This window comes from Primulina tabacum, chromosome 1 (genome assembly GCF_025594145.1).
Source record: "Primulina tabacum isolate GXHZ01 chromosome 1, ASM2559414v2, whole genome shotgun sequence".
Taxonomy (NCBI): domain Eukaryota; kingdom Viridiplantae; phylum Streptophyta; class Magnoliopsida; order Lamiales; family Gesneriaceae; genus Primulina; species Primulina tabacum.
This window is the reverse complement of record NC_134550.1, coordinates 52,995,605-53,012,511: the sequence shown is the minus strand read 5'-3', so window position 1 is coordinate 53,012,511 and position 16,907 is coordinate 52,995,605. Positions and strand designations below refer to the sequence as shown.

The 16,907-nt window shown below is 35.3% G+C and overlaps 2 protein-coding genes across 2 annotated transcripts; one reads left to right on the top strand and one right to left on the bottom strand.

Annotated features, from left to right (window-relative positions):
- Window positions 1–1,522: 1,522 nt before the first annotated feature.
- LOC142548778 (ABC transporter G family member 28-like) lies at window positions 1,523–9,749 on the bottom strand. Its single transcript, XM_075657299.1, has 14 exons — window positions 9,393–9,749; window positions 9,228–9,304; window positions 8,728–9,018; window positions 8,415–8,478; window positions 8,180–8,326; window positions 7,945–7,979; window positions 7,487–7,560; window positions 6,304–7,196; window positions 5,155–5,451; window positions 3,822–4,304; window positions 3,473–3,621; window positions 2,561–2,850; window positions 2,338–2,468; window positions 1,523–1,889 (listed from the first exon to the last, which is right to left on the bottom strand). Exons 1-14 carry the CDS (start codon window positions 9,704–9,706, stop codon window positions 1,733–1,735), a joined length of 3,402 nt encoding a protein of 1,133 aa, XP_075513414.1. The 5' UTR covers window positions 9,707–9,749; the 3' UTR covers window positions 1,523–1,732.
- Window positions 9,750–10,684: 935 nt separating this feature from the next.
- Window positions 10,685–14,486, top strand: LOC142548772 (ruBisCO large subunit-binding protein subunit alpha). The gene is made up of 8 exons (XM_075657286.1): window positions 10,685–10,927; window positions 11,017–11,206; window positions 11,683–11,804; window positions 11,973–12,180; window positions 12,291–12,436; window positions 12,524–12,830; window positions 13,111–13,562; window positions 14,008–14,486. The coding sequence occupies exons 1-8, from the start codon at window positions 10,871–10,873 to the stop codon at window positions 14,311–14,313; spliced, it is 1,788 nt and encodes a 595-aa protein (XP_075513401.1). The 5' UTR covers window positions 10,685–10,870; the 3' UTR covers window positions 14,314–14,486.
- The last annotated feature ends 2,421 nt before the right edge of the window (window positions 14,487–16,907 follow it).

Here is a 16,907-nt window from a genome sequence, read left to right as displayed (position 1 = left end):
ATTAAGACTATCAATAATCTATATTTATTATTTTTCAATTAATGAATCATCGTGATATCAGGACTTTTTTTATCATGTATTTTATTCATGTCAAAATATCTATATATATCTTCTTCAACTTTTGAATAAAATACCACACAATATGATAAATTAATTAATTAACATTTTTAGGTATACTATTAAAAATCCCATTTTTTTTAAAAAAAATGTTTTATGTATACCTCAAAAACTATATCCATTTTTATGTTATCTTTAAAAATGAGTTGGTATTTTGTGAGACGGTTTCACACGTCTATATTCGTGAGACGGGTTAACATGATCCATATCTACCATGAAAAGTAATACTTTTGACATAAAAACTAATATCTTTTCATTGGCTCGGATCACTGTTTCATCTCATAAAATTAATCCGTGAGACAGTCAAAAGTTTATTTTTTCATTAAAAAATCTAAAATAAAAAAATTCACGAATTTGCTCCCACTATAAATTTATCGATTTGATTTAAAATAAATAATCTTCGATTTAGGTGTATTTTTAAATGATTTGACACATCACTAAATAATTTTTTTATAAACGATTTCATATAAATGAATTTAATTTAATTGATTTAAAATTAAAATTTATATCAGTATATATTAAAAATTAACTTATGAGCAACTTTAATTACTCGGCTCAACTTAATTTATTAATACCAGTTTACAAGAATTTTGCTTAAATTTTTTTATGACGTGAGAACCCGTAGCCGCTATTTTTCGATGCGCACTTGATAAACTCTCATGTTAATGCAATTACCTTATAGGAATAATCAAATGATCATATTAGACAACCAAACTATATTGGAGCTGGTGCATCTCCTGAAAATCAAATATAATTTTGCGCAATTGCTTTTTTCAGTCGCTTCTTTGTTTGTTATATTGAGTCAAATTCAGTCGTGTGAATGTAAGAAGCCTAAACCCAACGTAAAATTGATTACATAGATTACATCTGTATGAATTCAGACACGAAATTGTTAATTATTAGTGACGTGCGTGGTGGGTGAATAAGGTGCATGCTCTTACTGTTTTTACATTTACAATTACATATATATCGTGTGGTAAAATAAATAAATAAATATCACGAAAGTAATAATAAAAATAAAAGGATAATTTCATCACGTGTGCATTAATCTAAATAATTTTTTAAACAATTAAACCTCACTTTTAATAAAATAACATCTTTCTCGCTCAAGATACTCTTGCTCTCATCCACTTCCTTCAAGACATATTTGCTTGAAAAGTATATTCAATCTTTGAAAATATCATGATTTTTATTTTTTTTCCTGGTTATAATTATGTATGATTTGTGACTATTTCATTATTTAAATTATGGAAATATACTATTTATTCTTATACTCTTATATCATTTTTATTTACTAATATTAATAAAACAAAATTACTTGTTCTAAAGCTGATGTAAATTCCGCAATTGCTTTAAACAGAAAGAAATTATATAGTCAGTCAGGTGTTAGAAAGTCATATAACATGGGAGAATAAATCCATATATGGATATGAGACTACAATGATGCATGATATTAATCATATATTGAATCTGAGTCTGATATCCACGATCTTAACCGAAAGTGGTAACTATAACCTATGTTCTATCCTTCACAATGTTACCCTAAGAAGGATCAAAATGCCTATTTTTATAAGTATATATATATATATATATATATATTAAACAGAACATGTAATTATTTTTTCTGGAAAGTGACTAGACAGAAAAAAGCCAGTCCTCGACTTACTATACCAGTTGCGATGAGGTATGCTAGAGAGGGATACCAGTCCTGTAGTTGATAACCTTTTACTTTTAATGAACCACATCTTTGAATCAGCCACACCCCAGAATACCTGCAAAATCAAGAAAAAGGTCTTGAACTCATTTGCATAACAGCAGATTACATATTTCCAAAAACTTTTGAAGCAAAATTGAATAGAAGCACTGAAATGTGAGTGATAAAAGACATTCTGGTAATAAATAATGGCAAGGAGAAAAAACTTAGAGAAGTTGGGAATCGATCGATACAAATGAAGGGAGCAAACCCCTCATATAAAAAAAATTGAAATTGTATACTTAGATTTGTCATAAACTATAATCTATGGAGCATTCTCCTCAACAAAGTAGAGGGTCCACCCCGGGTGACTATGGTTGCAAGTTGTTTGGAATTGGTGAGGAGGTTAATGCAAAAGATGTGGCAAGAAATGTGAACATGGTGGGTTTCTCGCAAGTGTGAACTTATCACTTACTCTATTGCTCTGAATGAAGAGTAGTTCTGTAAACTGCAGGGGGTTATCATACCGTTTAGCATTTGCTAATAGAAACGCTTCCAGAGCCCATTTAGTGTAGCAAAAATCTCCTAATCTCGTTACAAATGTATCTCCGTCTTGGTTAGCAATAAGAGACAAAACAACAGGAAGCAAAACTGACCACTGCATAAATGAAAAACAGTTTTGTGATATTATATCATATATACTAAGATATATCAGTGACAAATAGCATAACAAAAGTTCACGTTACGCACCAGTTGGGCTGGACCAGGTTCGAAGTAGATGGCAAGAATATACGCTATTCCAGTAACACAGTAAACGAGACTGATCAGCACTAAGTAGTTATCAAAAATAGAAGACCTAGGATTGTTGAAGAAATAGAACATTGATAGATAAACTGCTGGTTTTACAATCGTGTTGAAATGATCTATCGTGTCCTTCGCTAAAAAGTAAGCCAAGCTGCTCATGCCAGAAGCACTTTCTCTCCAGTAGTGCAGCTTATCCAGAGAAAACGATCTCAAAGCGGAAATCTTGCACAAAAGGGCTAAACAATAGAAGAAAATAATGGAATGACAAGTTGTTGGAGGTGAGATTGTGTCATAACAGTTGCTTATTCAGAGACTAAAAATTGAACTGTAGTATAAAAAAAATACACAAGGATTTTTTTTAGAGATGAAACAAGCATGGAATTGAAAATGTGATATGTGATTCAGATCAGCAACCAAGATAGAAGGCATTATAGCATATATTTTCGTTGGTTGTGATTGTAACCTCGAGCAGAGACACTGTAACGTAACATATCTTTTCCTTGGGTGTGATTGTAACTTTGTGTAGCTTATACACGATTTTTATTACTATTGAATAACTTTGGAACAAAAACTATTCTAGAACCCAATATTAGAGGTAGAATAATTTCTGAATTCTTTTGTTTTATCTTATCGCAGGATCTTTTCATGTAACTTTGCATCAATAAGCAACGAGGAAAGATTAATAGTGTAAATTAAAACTAATAGACACCTACAATGCTTCATCAGTATCCAGGAAGATGTACTAGTACAAAAGTGATTATAGGATCTTGGTTAAATAATAGACATGAAAATGTCTGGAACGTCAAACTGCACAATCCAAGGAATATAAAAGGTATTGATTTGGAGTTCAGAACTTACAGACTGCGATGACAGTGTATAGATATCCCGTTGAGCCGAAGGTTTCATCACTCACTTTGGCAAGTGTTCCTAAGCAGATACCAGCCAAGAGTAAAATCAAATAATCTACAGCTTGCATCCTAGCCTCCCGTAGTCGCTGCTTCCCTACTCTGAAAAAAAAAGGAAAAGAATGCTGCCACTTATTAACACAAGTAATTATAGGTCGTGATCTTGTGAGTTAAAAATATAGTGTTGATTCCTTTATGACATGAGTACCTCATAAGCAAATACTAAGTAAGCAAAACGCATGGAAAGTAAGAGTTGTAAAAGACTATACAAAATTGAATAAAGAAATGCCAAAAAAAATCACCTTCCCACAAAGTATTTATATTGCTGAAAGACACCTGGAGTTTTTCGATTAGACAAGTCCTTTAATTTATTGAAATTAAGTTGTAAAAGGTCTTTCTTCTGTCCAACAGAATACTTGACGTCCTGCCAAAGGTCGCCCGCAAAAGACTGATCGGGGCCAGCAGCAGCAGGATTTCCTCCATGGGCTGAATCTCCAGTTACAGATGGCATTCCTGCAGAATCAAGCATGTCTGGTGGTACAGGGTAACCATTATGAAGCATCCATCTCAAAGGAAGCTCCTTATATTTTACACCTGAGCTAGCATTTAGTTTAACTATTCCCTCCAAGATGTCAATAAAGTAATCCGGAGGATTCAGTCTCTCAGGGACGTTAATCCCAATTCCAGCAAAGTACTCTACAACTTTCTTTGCCGATCCATGATACACTGTGAGGCCACCCTTGGCTAGAAGTATCAAATCATCAAACATCTTAAAGAGGGTGTAGCTGTAGAGCAGGGAATGGAAATGGCAAACACCAGAAATGTCAGAATGTTTGTGTTGCAACAAGAATTGAGGACATGGGAATATATCAGAAAATATGCCTATATGAAACCCACCACCTGGAACATTTTCAGGGTGGTACTCTCAAGAAAAATTTACTGTTGGTATTGTCTATATACAGTCGCATAACGTTGGAACAATCCAAAATAAATTATGTATCAACATATCATAAAAATTCAGAAAAATAATGGGCAATACCATTAGGAAAAAAAGGGGGGGATGCTATGGTGCAAGACATCGGAAAGGTAGTTGAACTTTGTTCACAAAGGAAATTGCAGAAGTTGGGACTTGACCAGGAGACAGGAAGTAAAAAACATTTGAGCTCGGGTAGCTTCTCTTATCCTTACAAAACAACACCCTATTAAACCAACCTACAAGAATGAGAAAGATGATACTGTTTTTCAGTTAAAACAGTATCAAGAAAAACTGCAGCTCAAATAAAGATAAAGGAATCGAAATTTATACTAAACAGCAGTAAGAAGAAGCAAAAGGATCCACTTCAAATCAGGGAGATGGTGCCATATGAAAAGGCCTCAACAGGTAGTTAGTTTTTCTAGTCTAATAACAAATCCATTTACAATTTCACTGAAAACAATACTTGCACATATACAGAAATAATTCCATTTCAACACATGATAAAAATGCTTGAACAAAATATATGTAACAAGCTATATATTTTCTCCGATAGCTGGTTTTCTCGAAGCCACACGAGGATGCATTGGTGTGAGCAATAATATTTGAATAAGAATGGTAAAGGAAGAATCAATGTCATTGGATGTATAACTCAGTATTACCTTGGTTGGTGAACCACCATACATATATTTACACCTTCAAGAGCTTCACGGCGAAGGGCTCTAAGTAGTAGTTGAGAAGAAGAACTGTCCAAGCCAGATGTGGGCTCATCCAAGATTAAGAGAGAAGGTTCCATAACCATTTCCAAGCCAACATTTACTCGTTTCCTCTGACCTCCAGAGATCCCTCTCTTTTCAACTGTTCCGACCAAGGAGTCTCTAACTGCCTGCAATCCCAATGACTCGATTACTCTTTCCACAACCAAGACTTTCTCTGGTTTCAAAAGATCAGCAGAGAGTCTAGAAAAAAAGGAAGGAGGAAAAAAAGAGCACTAACATCAGGACCCATCTGTATGAAACAGGCACAAGAATTTATCAGAAGCTACAAGAAAAATGTTGCAAGAGTAAGCAAATATTTTTTCAGCACATATTCGAGATACAAATATCAGGACTACTAAGACTTTGAGCTCTTTTACATGAAACATATGATGCATCTCTTTTGGAAGTTCACTCTGCAGCGATAAATCATGGCATGAAGGTTGTTAATGGGATCAAGAGGCATCAAAATTTATGGAACTTAATCACTCACACAGACACAAGGAAAAATAAATGACCATACAAACGATTATATCAAATTGAGCCAGAATTTTAAAAGAGCAAGAACCAGCACAAATATAGTCCGGTAAACTAAGGAAGTATTGTTCCATGGAGTACAATATGCTTTGAACATAGAAAAAACTGCAATTTTTCAAAAAATATTTCATTTTGATTTCCTATCAGGAATTGGCAATATGCATGTGAGACCATAAATTTCAAACATTTCATGTTTTCACTAAATATGTCATGCCTGGCATAATACAAGTACCGGAAATATAGCCTTCAATCCACCCAACAAAAAAGAAACTACAATTAAAACTTTAAAGGTTTGTGGAATAATAATAACAACTGCATAAGAAAATGTCATAAAATATTTGAGAACATGCACATTGATGATGAAAACCCGATCATCTTACTGCAAACATTAGTCACACTGCAGATGCGAGTGCTTCTCTAGTTGCTATATAAAAGGATCCATTCTAAAGTAGTATTTGATCAATTAAGTACCAATCTGTAACCAAATGTCAACTAACATTGTTATTTCATACTATCTACCTGCATCTAGCACTGAACCAGAGATTCTCCTCCACTGTCAAGTTTCCATGCACTATATCATCTTGAGGAACATATCCGATAATCTTTTTGAATGATTGCATTGGTTCGTCTTTTCCATTGATAAGAATTGAACCAGTGATAATGCATCCAGTAGCTTTTCCTGTCAATGCTGAAAGAAAAGTTGTCTTCCCAGCACCTGATGGTCCCATGACGGCGGAAACATGGCCTGGTACTAATTTTCCAGTCACAGACCTTAAAAGATGCTTCTTTTTACCTTTCAGAGTAAGAGTTAAATCTTGAAAGAAAACCTCAACAGGTGGTCTCCTACTGATTTCAACATCATTTGCCATAGATATTACACCAGAGAAAGTCAAATTCTGATTCTGCTCCTGCATAGCTTTTTCCTTTTCAATTTGACCATATGCATACTTGAAAATTTGGCTGCGAGTATGCAGTTGTTTGGCATTTGGCATTTGCTTTTTCAGATTCTTGTCACCGATCTCCATGTTGAAGCCATCATGACTATCAGGATCATCTTCAAGATCATGCAGCATTTTAGTGAGGTTGCTTTGTTTCTTTCCTTTCTGCTCAGATCCCCCACCAGGCATGGGAGGCAATGCAGCATCAGATCCAGGTTTAGGCTGGCCAGGAATCTTTAGCGTTTCCTGCCTCGCTGACTTTTTGCGCGAAAATGTCCGTGAAAGTTGTGATTGGAGCCCAGATGCCGTTTTTTTTGCAGTGTCTTTGGCTGATTTCCATCTTTCACGTGCCTGTACTGTTTCCCTAGCACTTCTTGCAGCAGCTTCTCTGGATTTCGCCTGCCTTTTTTCTCTAGTATTCAGAACTTGTCCCGAACAGTTGTATATAATGAGAAGTACTAGAGTGATTCCACCCTATAACAACAAAGAAGAAAATACTTCAAGCCTATTCCTAACTGGCATTTTCTTAGCCAAATACACAAAAAAAGGTAATGTTTCCGAGTGATCACACAGTGGTGTGCTTTCTTAGAGTACTGAAACAGGTTGAGTCATACTTTGTTGTAATTAGCAAATTATTAAATGAAAAAAGAGCAAATTTGAAACCATTTGGCAGAATGAAAGGAACCCTTGCTTCTAAATTGCCATCCATGTCTCATCGGAAATATCACACGCGATACCAAATAAATCAAGTGGCAGAAGCTTACAAAAAACATGAGACCGTAGGCAGTGATGTTTTGATTTGCTGTTTGAGGTTCACATGTCGCCAATTGATAGCACTCTGCATTTTAGCCCGCACAAATTATTGTTGTAATGCTCAAGACAAAACAAAACTATGTATCACCTGGAAAAACGAATTTGACGGCACAAGCAATCACCTCACGGTGTTAAGACACAACGAGACTATTAGATAGACAACAAGATCTTGAGAAATAGAGTAGAAGCAAAATTATCTTATTTTTTACTCCCAATTATTGCTATTATGGCGAACATATCATTAATTCTTGTGAATTTATTTACAACTCCAATAATAATTGCCATAGTGATTCTTTAAACATGAAATTTAGAAATTTTAGTCAATTGAGACGTGGTTTAATTAAATGAGGCAACAACCGAATACATAGTCTGAAGCACCACACTTTCAAAAGAGTACGATGGTACATACTTGTTTGCTCAGTAGATCCAGCCCTGCAGTAATGCCTGCAGAGCATTCAAAAATTGAAAAGAAGAATTTCAGCATATGAGAAATTATAAAAACATGAGAAATAAGCACGTATGTGTGAAAGAGAGATTGGAGATAAATTAGTGCTAGACATGCCCAAATCATGTAGACACAAGAAAAAAAATCATATATCGTGTTGATGGATGTTTGCAACAAGATTTGAGATAGCAAGTAATACCCACGATTGCAGGCTATTTTTTGAGTGGTAGTGGGACAGTAAAATCCTGCTGAACAAAATATCTCCGTGCCGGTCGAAAAATCAGCCCAAATATCTGCCCCACCGCAGGTATGGTTTGGCTGCCCTGGAGGTAATTGATACCGATACCTTCAGATATAGATGAGAATTAAAACCTATTCAAATGAAATAATCATAGCACTAAACAAATTTGTCATTGCAGAAAAACGTGACTCACGGATCGCAGATACCCGTGGATTTGTTGAGGTTTGAGAGAGGGCAGTAAGATCCTAATGGGCATGCTTCGATGACAAGAAACAGGAACAAAATTAGTAAGTTTGTACTACAAGATGCATCAAAAAGCTTAGAAGAAAATGTTAAAACAAGCAAATAAACTAATAAGAAATGCTGACTAAGGCCATATTTTGCAGCGTTTTACCAAAAAAAATAACGAGATGTAATGTCCTTTTTCCAGGAAGCAGCAGTGCTGATGCACGTCACTAGAAGTACGATTTTGAAAATCAAGTAATGATAAATTTGCAGAAACTCACGTATCATGCATGTTAGGCCGTGTGGACAGAAGAAGCCTTCACAACAAGGCCGACAATCAAGAACTCTATAGGGTATATACGTGGAGTTTTTGAGGTTAACTTGCTTATCTTTCCCCACGCTGCATGCCCATCCTGGTTCGCAACCGGAAACCCATGAGGACAAGTTACAATTCTTGTTTGGTTTTAGGTAGTTACTACTCTTTGCTTCGCTGCTTTCTTCTGCAATCTGCATCAGACTAGCACCATAGAACTTTACTTCTGCTGCCGTGCACAACCGGGGCAATACGTCTCCTGTCATAAAGCAGGGGTATCAGTCAAATTGAAAAAACATTAGATGACCACAGCTCAGAAGCTAAGATTAAGGTAATATACTAGGATCATTGAATCCAACTGCCTAAAGCAATATAATTTCCCCAGCTACTTTGATTACAGCCTATCAAGTACTAAATATTACCATAAAAGTTTAAACATTGTGGTCATTCAAACTTCAAATACACTACCGTTGGTGATTTTGAGACAATCTGACAAGAACTCCGTATTCTTCGAAAAGTTGAACGCCGCGTCCCACTCAGCATCCCTACAACGAAGATAGGCACACAAAATATGTTCACACCGTATAAACAAACATGTTACTAGAAATTGAGTAGTCGGCTGGTGTAACTTACACATCGCGTATGCAAAAACCGAGATGGTCGACAATATCATCGTTGAAAATGGCGGTGAAATTGCTAAAACGGCTGTATATAACCTGTGTCAGGATTTGCACCGCTGCCGGATTGTTGGCGGTGCCGTCGGAGTCACCGTCCTCGTCCCCATCTCCATCCGTACCAGTATCATCTTCCGCACTACTGTCGCTATTACCTTCGTTTCCGGTCCCGCTTTCGCTTTCACTGTCGGACGCTGCATGGCTCGCCGAGATTAATGCCCCTAACACAAGAATCAACAATATCAACGTCGCCGATCTCATTGCAATCTTCATGTCATACTGATTTCTTCAGGAATTCTTGGAAAACAAACAGTGTAACGAGAGATGGGAAAAGAAAGAAAGTGAGGATTTGTTTGTTGGAAGAAGAAATGGCGGGGAGATTATTTAGGGGGGTGGATGGGTTCAAACCGTTGGATCAAGTTCTAATTTCGCGGCATATTAGGAGATAAATCAATCAAGGCGTTTCTTTTTGCATGATTAAGCTAAGCTATTTCATCATCAGCTCTAAACCAATATAACAATCTATATTGTTTTTGGAGTTCATAAACTGAATACAAATATACAATGTATTTATTATTTATTTATTATAAAGAAATATAACTACAAAATGAAAATTACTTGGGCAAATGTCGTGTCCAACGATTTCACTCATTTATATTTATATTATAATTTTAATTTTTACTCAAATCATCGTTTATTAATTGATATGTTTCCGTAATATAACAATATATATATATTTATATATATATATTTGTAATAAAAAATAATATTTCAGATATAAAAAATATTGTAGTTTTGGGTTGGCCTCATCAGTAACCAAAACAAAGAAGAAAGAGCAAGAATATTTTTTTTAATGTTTTTGAAATTAAAAAAATGAAAATTTGATATATATAATCTTGTACGGAGTATCCGAGTTCTTAATATTTATTATGTATTAATATGTTCCATATGTGTGTTTTGTTGCTGTTACTGTTTATTAAAGAAAGACTCTCTTCAGTAAAAAAAGAATCAATTTTTTTGATTGCCAACAAGATCTTCGTGTTTGTAAAGGTGAAATTGATGAGTTGGGATTGCTTTGGACAAATTTTTGTGGAGTAATCTATCTATTTGTATCAATCTGGAATAATGGCCCACTTTCAAATGGATGTATATTAAGGTCACAAGTTTTGAAAGAGACTCTAAAGCGCAAAATACTAACCCCCGAAATTAGAGTTAGCAAGTGTATTTGCATAGTTGCCTTTCCAGGCTTAACGAGCATTGAGTGTGAGTGGCCCAAACAATATTTGCACTACGTGGAAACTTCTGGAAGTCGCTGCCCTAGTTGCGATTGTTCGCTCTCAACTAACACACTTGGCCACCTTCCTTCCTTCCTTCCTTCCTTATCCACGGCTAGCACCAAAATCCCACCTAAACCTGTTTTACATTCTACCCAGAAAAATGGCTTCCGCTAATGCCATATCTACCGCCTCGCTCCTCCCTTCTCCGTCTAAACAGGTAGCTTTTCTTGGGTTTGTGTTAGATTTTTCTTTCCTTACTCGTTTTTGTGTTTTTTATGAATTTAAGTTTCTGGGTTTCTGTTACAGGGTGGATTGAAGAGCCGGAAAGTGAGCCAATTACAGCAGGGGCAGAAGTTCGGGAAAAATCAGACCAAGAATCGGTTTGTGGTCAGGGCCAGTGCTAAGGAAATCGCGTTTGATCAGAAAGCAAGGGCTGCTATGCAGTGTGGTATTGATAAGCTTGCTGATGCCGTTGGTCTTACTCTTGGACCCAGGGGTAATTTTTGTTAAAAAAAAAAAAAACAGCTTAGTCTGTGCAATTAAATTGAATTTGTAGCAGTTGAATGTAAATTTAATCGGAATTATTTATGAGCAGCTGCTGACTGTTGTTTTGTTTTCATGTGCGTCTCGGGTAGATGGTTTTAAAGGACGTGTGGAAAATCGTGTCTTTTGATAACTATATGGTTGATCTATGTTGTCTTGATACGGTTGATGATTAATGGTTTTCATTCTCAATCTGTGTACCAGTTGTTCGGCTAGCGAGTACTTTAGGTTAGCTAATAATCGTGTATTTTGGCACGCGATACATTTATATTGTGCTTTAATAAAGAGGGATGGATTACTATGAATGTTTTGGAGATTCCTATGGCTAGAAATTTGTAGTTGTTGTAGATTGATATTGTTTATGGATCAGTCCATCTATTTTATGCATCTTATGTTCGTTTACTTTTTTGTCTGTCCAATGTAACGCAGGAAGAAATGTTGTACTGGATGAATACGGGGCACCAAAGGTGGTCAATGATGGAGTGACAATTGCTCGAGCCATCGAATTGCCTGATGCTATGGAAAATGCTGGTGCTGCTTTGATTAGGGAGGTATGTTTTTTCCAGTGTTTTCTCTCCAGCACATGAATATGATAGAATTTTTTTGCTCTTTGTGAATTTAATAGTGATTATGAATACTCGTAAATATGTTTGCTGAAAGTTTCCCCTTGTATCGTTTTCGATTAATCTTGGTGTTGAAGCTTTATATTGAGTTTGAAGGTTGCTAGCAAGACCAATGATTCTGCTGGTGATGGGACAACTACAGCATCCATCATTGCTCGTGAAATTATCAAACTTGGCCTTCTAAGTGTTACCTCCGGGGCAAATCCTGTTTCATTGAAGAAAGGCATTGATAAAACTGTGCAGGGTTTGGTTGATGAGCTTGAGAAAAGATCCAGGCCCATTAAAGGTCGTGATGATATCAAAGGTACTAACCTCTCTATGTATAACTTCTGTGATTTAGTGTTTCAAATTTTTTTAAATGGTGACAGACCCATAGCTTTTAATATTGAAAATTTCACTGCGTGAATATCGCAGCCATTGCCACTATCTCTGCTGGAAATGATGATACCATTGGGATAATGATTGCTGATGCTGTTGACAAGGTTGGACCAGATGGTGTCTTATCCATCGAGTCATCATCTTCCTTTGAGACCACAGTTGACGTAGAAGAAGGAATGGAGGTCAGTTTGCATAAAAAAGATTTTCCATTTCTTTGCATCTTCCGTATACTCACCTTTTTAAAATGTATTATTATTTGTTGTTTACAGATTGATCGAGGATACATCTCCCCGCAATTTGTCACCAACCCAGAGAAGCTGCTTGTTGAATTTGAGAATGCGAGAATATTAGTCACGGACCAGAAGATTTCTTCCATCAAGGATATCATTCCGTTGCTTGAGAAGACTACTCAGTTACGAGCTCCTTTGCTTATCATTGCTGAAGATGTCACTGGAGAAGCTTTGGCAACTCTTGTTGTAAACAAGCTTCGGGGTATTCTGAATGTTGCTGCCATCAAAGCTCCAGGTTTTGGAGAAAGAAGAAAAGCACTTCTTCAAGATATTGCCATCTTGACGGGTAAAGACAATTTTTTTGAAAAACTCTTGCATGATAATTCTTACATATAATAAATATCTGCCAACAAGAAATACCCAACCCTCAATAATATTGGCGAGGAGTGAAAGGAAGTAGGTTTATTGGGCAATTTTTTGGGGAAATGAATGAGAGCATCTATTAATTACAAAGTTACACTATTTTTTTTATCGATGCATTACTTTGTTTTCTATCCTGGCTTTTGATAGTGTATACAGTTGTGAGAAGATCTACAATTATTGCTTTCGTATATTTCAATTTTCAGGGGCTGAATATCAAGCTACCGATTTGGCCTTGTTTGTGGAAAACACTGATGTAGATCAGTTGGGTATAGCAAGAAAGATAACTATTAGCAAAGACTCAACCACCATCATTGCAGATGCTGCATCTAAAGATGAGCTACAGGCTAGGATTGCGCAGCTTAAAAAGGAACTGTCAGAGACCGAGTCAGTTTATGATTCTGAGAAACTTGCTGAAAGAATTGCAAAATTATCTGGTGGGGTTGCCGTGATCAAGGTTGGTGCCGCAACAGAGACCGAGCTCGAGGACCGTAAGCTTCGTATCGAGGATGCCAAAAATGCAACTTTTGCTGCTATTGAAGAAGGCATTGTGCCCGGTGGCGGTGCTGCATTAGTGCACCTCTCAACTATTGTTCCAACCATCAAGGAGAAGATTGAAGATGCGGATGAAAGATTGGGTGCTGATATAATTCAGAAGGTATGAAGTGTTTTGATCTTCCATTTATCTTGCTACGACCAATTATTAGTTTATTGGGTTATGTCTCTCTTTTCCTTGACTAAAAGGATAAATAGTTCTACTATAATAGGATGACCCAAGAGACAAGAATGGATGGACTGAAATGAAGTTGATTCGCGCTAGCAATCGAAAAATATAGCCTAGAATCAGATTGACAGTATTAAAACACAATATGTTTTTATCATGATACGGTTATCTCGAGAAAATTTACTGTCATTTGTTGTAAGAAATGTTATGGATTATGTAAAGGGTGGTGTTTGTTTTCTAAATTGAGAGAAATTAAGAGTTTTAGACCTCTGAGCAGTATTAAATCTTGGGTATATGCCTATATGGACACCCGTATACCGTCAATATGCTGTCTTTAAATGTGAGTTTTGATGTTGATGACGATATCTTATCATTGCAGGCCCTAGTTGCACCAGCATGTTTGATTGCCCAAAATGCTGGGGTCGAAGGTGAGGTGGTCGTAGAGAAATTGAAGTCTAGCGAGTGGGAGTTTGGTTACAATGCAATGACTGACATGTACGAGAACTTGGTAGAAGCTGGAGTTATTGATCCTGCTAAGGTAACACGATGTGCACTGCAAAATGCTGCCTCAGTCGCTGGAATGGTGCTTACCACGCAAGCCATAGTTGTGGAGAAACCTAAGCCAAAGACGCCTCTAGCTGCTGCTGGTGGCGGCCCACCAGGTATGGGCAGCTACTCGGTGTGATCAAAGCAATCGTTTAGCTTTTCATGTATGAATTTTGGGCATCCACCATCTGGTCCGATGGTTATCGGACGGAGCAAGCAGGAGACGATAAGGGTTTTTTCCTCTCTACTTAATCTGTTTCGTGAATTCTAGGAACTGTTTCTTGATGAGAAATCTGAATTAAAGCCGTAACATCATGAAATACTCTCTCTCTCTCGGATGGATGTATCATTTATCTACTTCACTCCATACTGTCAAGTATACTAATAGCCTGAAATTTTGCTTGAATTAAAAATGGCTTGTGTTCTGTGCTTACTCCTCTCTTCTTCGTCGCGGTATGCATTCGGAGCTTTCGTTTCGTTTTCTACAATTTCATTATCGAAAGCATGAAGTTAAATAATGTTTCTCCATTTTATTTTCTTTCTGCAAGATTCACTCCTGTTTATTTCGTAGTATAAAATATTAATAATAATACAATATAGATATAGCAGTTACTTTGTTTAAAAAGTGGCTCGGCTCTTGATTTTTTAAAAATTTCTCACACAATTAAGGACTCTCAGCTGGATCGCCCTTTGATAAAGATGATATCCATTCTCGAATAGTCCTGGATCTTCTCAGGTTTCACGTCTAGTAGTGTTTGCAAAAGAGCAATCGCTCTACTTTTAAATTTCTAGTTTTTCACTTTAGTTTCTAACTTTTTGCAATTTATAAATTTCAATCATGGATCTTTCTCAGGTTTCACATCTACTGGTGTTTGCAGAAGATTGTGTTTAGACAAGTGATTAAAATTTATAAATTGCGAAAAGTGAGAAAAAAAAATCAGAACTTGGTAGTTTCTGGGAAGGAAATTTAAAAGTAGAACGTTTGAAAATAAACTATTTTCATACTAATTTCTTTAATAAAATCGGTAGTTTAAGAATGATTGAGATATGTAAAGTAAATATTGTAGAAATCCTCAAAATGAAAGTGAGGAAATGTTAAATTAATATATTTTTTAAGGAAATCTTAATCCGCGTGCCGGCTGGGACAAGCGACTGGAATGGGATGGCTAGTGTTCACATTTCATGTCAATTTTTATAAATTATAATGAACGACCTAAATATTTCTATATCTCTCTCTTTCATTCGGAATATTAAACCATCTCTCTTTTTTTATTTTACCGAAAAATCTTAGATTATATTTGGATTTATGGATTTTTAATATTAATATTTCAAATGTATTTTTGTTATTAGAGAAGTAAAAATATAAACTTAAAATATATCTACTGTATGTTTGTGTAATATTTTATATTAGGTAAAAACTTGTGTAAGAAGACAGTTTCACGGGTCGATTTTATGAGACGGATCTCTTATTTGGTCATCAATGAAAAAATATTACTTTTTATGCTAAAATTAATATTTTTTATTGTGAATATTGGTAGGATTGACCTGTCAGACAGATAAAGATTCGTGAGAATGTCTCACAAGAGACCTACTTTTCATATTAATTATGATACATTTGAATGTCACTCAATAATGCTGTCATTCGAAATTCGTTTTACTTTGTATAACTAATGTATAAATAAGTAATATATGAATTTAAGGTTTGATATTTTTTTTTCATTTTTAACAATAAAACTATAATCGAAATCTATAAATTTCAAATATATATTTCCAAGTGAAACCTTGAGTAATTTTGGATTGAATGATCCAGATTTGCTAGAGAATTTCAAGTCAAAAATTTGAAATGCATGGAATTTCAAATGACTATGTTGGATAATAAATTTGAAATTAATTCAAAAAAATATACTTGTGTTACACAAGAAATTTTAAATCCATTCATTCTATTGTTGAGCCAAATAGACACATGTTACATTTGCATGGATGTATTTTAAGTTAGAGATTTCAAATCTATATAAAAAAATCCCACTACTTTGCATATGGATGGTTGAGTGAATTTAAAGTTAGAAATTTCAAAATTAATTTGTTTGTTTAACAAAATTCACTTCACAATGAAATTCAAATCCCGCCTAAACTATTTTTTGAGTTATTGTGATGTATTCTAAATTCATCCCAATACAATTTCAAATCATCTCTCCACGTATCTCCTCAAATACAAACCATCTTATACAAACACAACTTTAGTTGGGTAAATCCATTTGATAATAATTTCGAATAATTATTTTTTGAGTTATTGTCGTGGGTTTCAAATACATCTCAACATAAAATCATTCTGAACCTTCCTTGGAATACTTAATCAAATCAAAATCTTTTCATCTAAACAAAACTATAATATATTTGAGATGTGATTTTGAAATCAAATTCATTAAAATAATTTGTTCCAAATGCAACCTTACCCAATTTGAACGCTCTTGTACATATTGTTCAAACCCGCGTGCAAATTATCCACCAATTGCCTTTACTCGGTTATCCAAATAGACAATAAAATAACCCTTTCTAAAGTTTTTGAGTAGGTCTCTTGCAATACGATCTCACGAATCTTTATATATGAGACGGTCAACTCTACCGATATTCACAATAAAAAAATACTCTTAGCATAAAAAGTAATATTTTTTCATGGATAATTCAAACAAGATATTTGTATCAAAAAATACGATCCGTGAGCCTGTTTTACGG